Source organism: Oryx dammah, unplaced genomic scaffold, assembly GCF_014754425.2.
Source record: "Oryx dammah isolate SB20612 unplaced genomic scaffold, SCBI_Odam_1.1 HiC_scaffold_20, whole genome shotgun sequence".
Classification (NCBI taxonomy): Eukaryota; Metazoa; Chordata; class Mammalia; order Artiodactyla; family Bovidae; genus Oryx; species Oryx dammah.
The window spans coordinates 69141833-69150203 of record NW_024070204.1 but is presented as its reverse complement, the minus strand read 5'-3'; the positions used below and the strand labels follow the sequence as shown (position 1 = coordinate 69150203).

The window sequence follows — 8371 nt, the reverse complement described above, 5'->3', positions numbered from 1 at the left end:
CCGTTTCCTCGGGGCAAGGGCCCCTAGTCCACGGAGCGGGCTGTTTCCTCGGGGCAAGGGCCCGTAGTCCACGGAGTGGGCTGTCTTAAAGATAATGTCCCACTCTGTGCTTAGTCATGAATGGATTTTTAATTTATCAAATACCTTTTATGTATCTATTGAGATACTCATGTTTTTTCTTTATTATCCCGCTAATTCAGTGAATTATTTTAGTTGATTTTTGAATATTAAACTAACCTTGCATGTATGACATAAATCCCACTTGGGTATAATATATTATCATTTTTATATATTGCTAGATTCTGTTTGAAAATATGTTCTTCGGGATTTTTGTATCTATGCTCAAAAGAGATATTAACCTATAATTATCATTTCTTATAATATTCTTATTCAATTTTTATAACAGTTATCCTGGTCTCAAGAAGTAAATTGAAAATTATTCCACATGTAAAATCCTTTCTGAAGAGTTTCTATAAAGTTGGCATTTATTTATCCCCTAAATGTTTGCTAGAATTTGTCTGCGAAGCCACACAGGCCAGGAATGTTTTAAAGTATGTATTTAATTTAATACTTCTCAGATTTCCTGTTTATTTTGTGTCCTTTTTGGAAAGTGGTATTTTTCTAACAATTTGTCCATTTTATCCAAATATTAAATTTATTAACATAAACTTGTTTATAATATCCTCTTACGACTTTTTATGATGCTGATACTTCCTGTGGTGACACTCCTTTTTAAAGCTTTGATGCTGGTTGTTGGCACCTGCTGGTATCTGATTGATTGGCCCTATAAGGGGTTGATCAGTTTTAAAGAACCCACCTTTGGATTTGTCAATCCTCTGTGCTGCCAGTTTGTTTTCTTTTTCATTCATATTCTCTGTTACTTTTATTATTTCCTTCCTTTTGCCCTTTTTGGGTTTAATTTGCTGCTCTTCTACTAATATCTTGGGATGGATGCTTAGCTAATTGATTTTCTATCTTTTCTAAAATGTATTAATAAAATTAAAACTATTCATTTATCTCCACTTACAACACCATCTCAGTAGTTTTTATGCAGTACTTCCATTATCATCCCTTTCTTTTTAAATAAAATCTTTTTCTTGTTTAATAGTTAGAAAACCTTTTCTTAATTTGTACATTAATTTTTTTAAAATACTGTTTTCTTAGGCTCTCTTCTCTCTGTCTCCTCCAGGTTAATCCATTCATGCTTCTTTCCTCCCCTCTCCCCCACCTCTTTCCTTCCTCTTCAGTGTTTGCTTGCTCTCCTGTCTTTTGCTTCTGATCACTGTCTTTCACACTGGAGAGTTTCCTTCAATACCTGGTGATCCTTGGCAATCTGTTCCTAGTTAAGAGTGGGGCACTCAAAGCTGAATGAATATCTCTGCGCATGAGAGAAGGCCTTGTCACCTGGATGGCATTACATATGGCAACTGAGTAATCCACACACGTCTGGCTATTCACTTTCTCCAGGACAGATGCTTTGAGCTATTGCCTGCAAAGGAACTCCTGGATTCTGTGCTGCTGGCAATTTGGAGACAGAAAAATGAAGGTCTCACCTTAATCAGTATGCAGACTTTTCCTCAACTCCCTGTTTCCTGTCTGGCTCCTCATCCTGGCCCTCTGCTGTGCCTGGTACCCCTTAGCTCGATGCTCTTTGTTCTAATCATTCGAGAGGATAAGCTCCTGCTTCTTGAGGAAATGAGAAAATATGACACGCTACCAGATGAAACTGCAGGGACCTGGCCGTCCAGCTGCTCCTGTCACAGAATTTCAGTCCATCCCTGTTTTCAGCCTCTCAGCTCACTCTAGCTCTTCTGAGCTACCAGGGCCCTCTAACCCCTGCACCCTTCCTGGCTTCCCAGAGCAGATTGTCCTCTTACCGCACCTCCTGCTCTCTCCTGGAAGGTCAGTTACCATCCTCCATCCACCTTCCACCTGACGTGTTCTGGGCCAGGTTCATAGGTGTCTCCTGGCCTCACTGAATCTCAGTCTCTCCTTCACTTTGCCATTTGGGGGAGTACTCCAGGAGAAGGAGGCAGAAACGTCTTGGGGTCACCGTCATCAAAACATTTTTTTTTCTCCAAAGTGATCTGTACTGTACTCCTTGCAGCCCTCATTATGCTTCCCTGAGATCATACTTCTAAGTTTTTCATCTGTTCTCAGCTTACAGCAGCCACTGTGGCTTGGCTTCTGTCCTTGTATTTACCGTTCACACAGTATGGATTGACCTCCTCTGCTGATAAATAAGGGCTTGACTGCCTCACATGACTCATCTCTTCCCCCTTCATCTTCCCAGGGCTTAGACATCACTTTAAAAATATTCCCTTCCCTGGTGGCTCAGACAGCTAAGAATCTGCCCTCAATGCAGGAGACCCGGGTTCGATCCCTGGGTCAGGAAGATCCCCTGGAGAACGGAATGGCAACCCACTCCAGTATTATTGCCTGGAGGATTCCATGGACAGAGGAGCCTGGTGGGCTACAGTCCATGGGATCACAAAGAGTTGGACATGACTGAGTGACCAACTTTCACTTTAAAAGTCCCCTATTGGCTCGTTAGCTCCATGATATGAACACTTGGCTATCTTTCTTTGGTCTTATCACTGGATACATGTTATAAGACCAGGTTATGCCCACGACTTTTCTGCTCAGCCCTTCCCTTCTCCTACCTCCCAGTCTCTGAACAGTCACACTCTCCTATTTGCATCTCCAAGAACTGCTTGGACAAGGGTTTAAGTCAAAGCAACAGAGACCCCACTCCTCTGGTCTCACGCTCTGCCCCTCAGTAGATCCCACCAGATGCAGACTTTCCCTAACATGCAGCCTCTAACGGGAGGGAACGGGAAGAGAGGGTGCAACCCTTCCATGAGGCAAGACAGCCAGAGGTCTTTCTCCTAGAAATCTTATTTTCAGAGCAAACAAACCTCAAGGATGCAATTGTCCCATTTCCCAGGGTTGGTGATCCCAGCTAAAGGTTGTTGAGACCCTAAAGCCCTCAGCAATTTCTCAGCAGGTGGACTTGACTTCTGCCCACTCCATGAAGCCAGGTGGCCAACCTCTGGCTCATCGTTTACCACTTTTCTCCCCAGATCCCCTTCCTGGGAGCTGGCATTAAGATCCACGAGAGAAGGGTGTCAGAAAATCTGCGGCCTTTCCACGACCGGATGGAGGAATGTTTCAAGAACCTGAAAGTGAAGGTGGAGAAGGAATATGGTGTCAGAGAGATGGTACGGCTGGTCCCCAAGGCCAGGGAGGGTGAAATGGGTGGGGTGGGGCAGGGAGGATGAAGAGACCAGAGCAAAGGAGCCTGCCCTTGAGAGGAACCTGAGAACCAGCAGTGCCAGAGCCAATCCAGGGACCCTTCTGGGAAACTTGGTCCCTTAAAAGTCATTGCAGATAAATGCCAGTTATAAATTGAGTCCTGAACGATCAAGAGATTGTGCTAATAATAAAAGCAACATTGATGAAGCACCAGCTTACTATATGCTGGTCTGATCTAAGCACTTAGATCATTTAGGCTTCACAACAAGCTTGGGAGTGGTTTTTAATGCCTCATGTCTATTCTAGAGATTCCAAGGCGTTAAGTGATTTGCTAGAGGCTGTATAACAAATGGGGCTTCCCAGGTGGCTGAGGGGTAAAGAATCCATCTGCCAAGCGGGAGATGCGAGTTCCATCCCTGGGTCAGGATATCCTCTGGAGAAAGAAACGACAGCCCACTTCAGTGTTCTTGCCTGAGAAATACCACAGACCGAAGAGCCTGGTGGGCTGCAGTCCATGGGGTTGCAAAGGGTCACACGGGACTTAGTGTCTAAACAACAGCAACATATAACAAGTAAGTGAGGCTCCGAATTTGCACCTGGCTCTGATGGCCTCGAAAGCCAGCACTTTTGGCCACTAACAAGCTCTGTGTCCTCAAGAGGCCACTGGCCTGGTGCTCACGGAACCTCTTCTTTTACCCTCTTCTCCAGAAAGTATCATCATAAAATGTCAAGGCTGTGTAGTCTCTCAGAGGTCATCTGGTCCAACCCTCTGATTTTACAGATGGGGGAACTGAGGCCCAGAGACAGGAAGTGAGGTACTGGGAAGCACACAGGTGAACTCGGGTCTTCAGGCCGGCTGTTTTTCCATGAGACAGGCTGCCTTTTCCAACACTGTCTGTGTGACACCCGATGCAGTTCTGATGGCAACCACCCAGACTTAGGCCACATTGCCTAGGTTACAGGCAGTCCCCCACAAGGCCCCCTCACCAAGACACCAGGGTTCCCTGCACCTCTGACAAGTTGGTTATAGGTTTGGAGATTCTCACCACCCCTTCAGTTCTGATCATTTCACAGAACTCAAGAAGTAGCCCTCCCTCCATATCCATGGGTTCTCTTTGCAGATTTAACCAAGAGAGGATCAAAAATATTTGAGGAAAAGAATCCAGAAAGTTCCAAATAGCAAAACTTGAATCTGCTGTGCTGACAACTATTAACCTCATGTTTACATTATATTTACAACTACTTATATAGCATTTACACTGTATTGGGTATTATGAGTAATCTAGCAATGATTTAAATTATACCAAAGAATATACATAGGTTATCAATAACCCCAGATGTGCAGATGACATCACTCTAATGGCCAAAAAGTAAAGAGGAACTAAAGAGCCTCTTGATGAAGCTGAAAGAAGAGAGTGAAAAAGCTGGCTTAAAACTCGACATTCAAAAAACTAAGATCGTAGCATCCTGTCCCATCACTTCATGGCAAATTGATGGAGAAACAATGGAAACAGTGACAGATGTTACTTTCTTGGGCTCCAAAATCACTGCAGAGGGTGACTGCAGTCATGAAATTAAAAGACACTTGCTCCTTGGAAGAAAAGTTATGACCAACCTAGACAGCATATTAAAAAGCAGAGACATCACTTTGCCAACAAAGGTCCATCTAGTTAAAGCTCTGGTTTTTCCAGTAGTCATGTACAGATATAAGAATTGGACCAAAAAGAAGGCTGAGCACCAAAAATTGATGCTTTCAAACTGTGGTGTTGGATAAGACTCTTGAGAGTCCCTTGGACTGCAAGGAAATCAAACCAGTCAATCCTAAAGGAGATCAGTCCTGAGTGTTCATTGGAAGGATTGTTACTGAAGCTGAAACTCCAATACTTTGGCCACTGGATGTGAAGAGCCAACTCATTGGAAAAGACACTAATTCTGGAAAAGATTGAGGGCAGGAGGAGAAGGGGATGACAGAGGATGAGATGGTTGGATGACGTCATCAGCTTAATGGACATGAGTTTGAGCAAGCTCCGGGAGACGGTGAAGGACAGGGAAGACTGTTGTGCTGCGGTTCAGCGGTTGCAGGGAGTCAGATGTGACAGCTGCTAAACAACAGCAACAATGCGTAAGCTGGGCTTCCCAAGCGGTGTGAGTGGTAAAGAACCCACCTGTCAATGTAGGAGACACAGGAGATGCCAGTTCGATCCCTGGGTTGGGAAGATCCCTCTTATGGCTCAGCTGGTAAAGAATCCACCTGCAATGCAGGAGACCTGGGTTCAATTCCTGGGTTGGGAAGATCCCCTGGAGAAGGGAAAGGCTACTCACTCCAGTATTCTGTTCTGGAGAATTCCATGGACATCCATGGGGTTGCAAAGAGTTGGATACGACTGAGCGACTTTCACTTTCACTTGGAGAAGGGCACAGCAGTCCACTTCAGTATTCTTTCCTGGAGAATCCCATGGGCAAAGGAGCCTGGTGGGCTACAGTCCATAGGGATGCAGAGTCAGACGCAACTGAAGTGACTTACGACGCACGCATGCATGCATAGGTTACGTGCCAACACTACGCCATTTTATATAAGGGACTTGAACATCCCTGGATTTTGGTGTCCTAAGGAGTCAGGGATATTGAAGGATGGCTGTACTTAGGATTACAGTTTTTATTTATAAAGGAAACAAGTCAGGACCAGCCAAATGAAGAGAGGCATAGGATGAGGTCTGGGAGGGTCCCCAACGTATAATTTCTGTGTCCTCAGGATTCAGTTCAGTTGCTCAGTCATGTCTGACTCTGTGACCTCATGGAGTGCAGCACGCCAGGCCTCCCTGTCCATCACCAACTCCCGGAGTTCACGCAAACTCATGTCCATTGACTCGGTGATGCCATCCGACCATTTCATCCTCCGTCGTCCCCTTCCCCTTCTGCCTTAAATCTTTCCCAGCATCAGGGTCTTTTCAAATGAGTCAGTTCTTCGCATTAGGTGGCCACAGTATTGGAGTTTCAGCTTCAGCATCAGTCCTCCCAATGAACACCCAGGACTGGTCTCCTTTAGGATGGACTGGTTGGATCTCCATGCAGTCCAAGGGACTCTCAAGAGTCTTCTCCAACACCACAGTTCAAAAGCATCAGTTCTTCGGTGCTCAGCTTTCTTCACAGTCCAACTCTCACATCCATACATGACTACTGGAAAAACCAAAGCTTTGACTAGACAGACCTTTGTTGGCAAAGTAATGTCTCTGCTTTTTAACATGCTGTCTAGGTTGGTCATAGCTGTTCTTCCAAGGAGCAGGCGTCTTTTAATTTCATGGCTGAAATCACCATCTGCAGTGATTTTGGTGCCCCCCAAAATAAAGTCTCTCACTGTTTCCATTGTTTCTCCATCTATTTGCCATGAAGTTATGGGACTGGATGCCATGATCTTAGTTTTCTGAATGTTGAGCTTTAAGCCAACTTTTTCACTCTCCTCTTTCACTTTCATCAAGAGGCTCTTTAGTTCTTTCTCACTTTCTGCCATAAGGGTGGTATCATCTGCATATCTGAGGTTATTGATATTTCTCCCGGCAATCTTGATTCCAGCTTATGCTTCATCCAGCCCGGCATTTCTCATGATGTACTCTGCATATAAGTTAAATAAGCAGGGTAACAATATTCAGCCTTGATGAACTCGTTTCCCGATTTGGAACCAGTCTGTTGTTCCATGTCCAGTTCTAACTGTTGCTTCTTGACCTGCATACAGAGTTCTCAGGAGGCAGATCAGGTGGTCTGATATTCCTATCTCTACGAATTTTCCACAGTTTGTTGTGATCCACACAGTCAAGGGCTTTGGCATAGTCAATATTTATCCTACTGGGACACCCATGTATGATTACTAGCCAGGAAAGCTCACCTTAGCCTGAGTGTCTGGAGCTTTTATTGGGGCTTCATTACATAGGCATGATTGAATGAATCCTGGGCCATGTAACTGAAATCCGTCTCCAGTTCCCCTTCTCTCCCTGGATGCTGAGCTGATATTATCTGGCTTGGAGAACTAGCCCTGTAATCACAAGGTTGGTCTGTCTGGCCAGCCCCCATCCTGGGTCTCCCCATCAGTGGAAAAGGGGTGGAAAACAAAGACATTCGTGTCAGAGGGGAAATTGTAAGGATTTAGACATCACTTCTCAAGAACCAGGAGTAAAGGCCTAACAAACTCTTCATTAAACAACCACCCAAAGGCTCAACCAGCCAGAAAGTTTCTGTCCTCATGGACTGCTCTGCCTCACGGCTCCACCCGCCCAGATGGAGGAGAAAGGCAGCAGGACTGTGGAGGGCCTGGTACCCCAGGCCCCGCCCTGACATCAGGCCTGCCTGCTAACCCCTGCTCCCTGCCCCTGCCCCCACAGCCCGACTTCGAGGACAGGCGCGTGGGTCGGCCACGGTCCATGCTGCGCTCCTACAGGCAGATGTCCATCATCTCCATGGTTTCCCTGAACTCTGACTGCAGCACGCCCAGCAAGGCCGCCTCCGAGAGGTCAGTGCCTGCCCCAGGCGGGCCCCTGCACCCCTGCCCCAGCCCCGCCCCCAGCACAGCCTCTCTGCCTTTTCTGCCCCAGGGCTTTCTTCTCCATCTTCCTGCCCTTCTCTCTGAAAGCCTTTCCTCACCTGGGGCCTCAACAGAACTCTTGCAGCCACCCTGTAGGGCTCAGTGCCTTTGCTCGGGGGTCAGCTGAGACCCGGAGAGGAATGTGGCTTTTCCGGAGGACCCGCAGAACTCGCCACAGCGCATGACAGTCTCCATCAGCCAGCCTGAGCTCCACATCTGCTCCCCTCTGCAGGGCCTCCGTCCCTCTCAACTGCCCCCCAGCTCCTCCTCCTGTACTTGCCTCCCCACCCCCACCCCACTCCTCCTCCTGTACCTGCCTCCCCGCCAACCCCGCTCCTCCTCCTGTACTTGCCCCCCCCACCCGCTCCTCCTCCTGTACCTGCCTCCCCCCACCACCCCGCTTCTCCTCCTGTACCTGCCTCCCCCCCAACCCCACTCCTCCTCCTGTACCTGCCTCCCCCCCCACCCCGCTTCTCCTCCTGTACCTGCCTCCCCCCCTCAACTCCTCCTCCTGTACCTGCCTCCCCCCACCACCCCGCTCCT

The 8371-nt window shown here is 47.1% G+C and overlaps 1 protein-coding gene across 1 annotated transcript in view; it reads left to right on the top strand.

The window, feature by feature from the left end:
- DOCK2 (dedicator of cytokinesis 2) overlaps window positions 1-8371 on the top strand; it is a 456743-nt gene that overhangs the window by 441481 nt on the left and 6891 nt on the right. The window contains exons 47-48 of the mRNA XM_040262783.1: window positions 3084-3221; window positions 7629-7756. Of these exons, the coding sequence (XP_040118717.1) occupies window positions 3084-3221; window positions 7629-7756 (266 nt within the window). The remainder of the gene's footprint in view (window positions 1-3083; window positions 3222-7628; window positions 7757-8371) is intronic.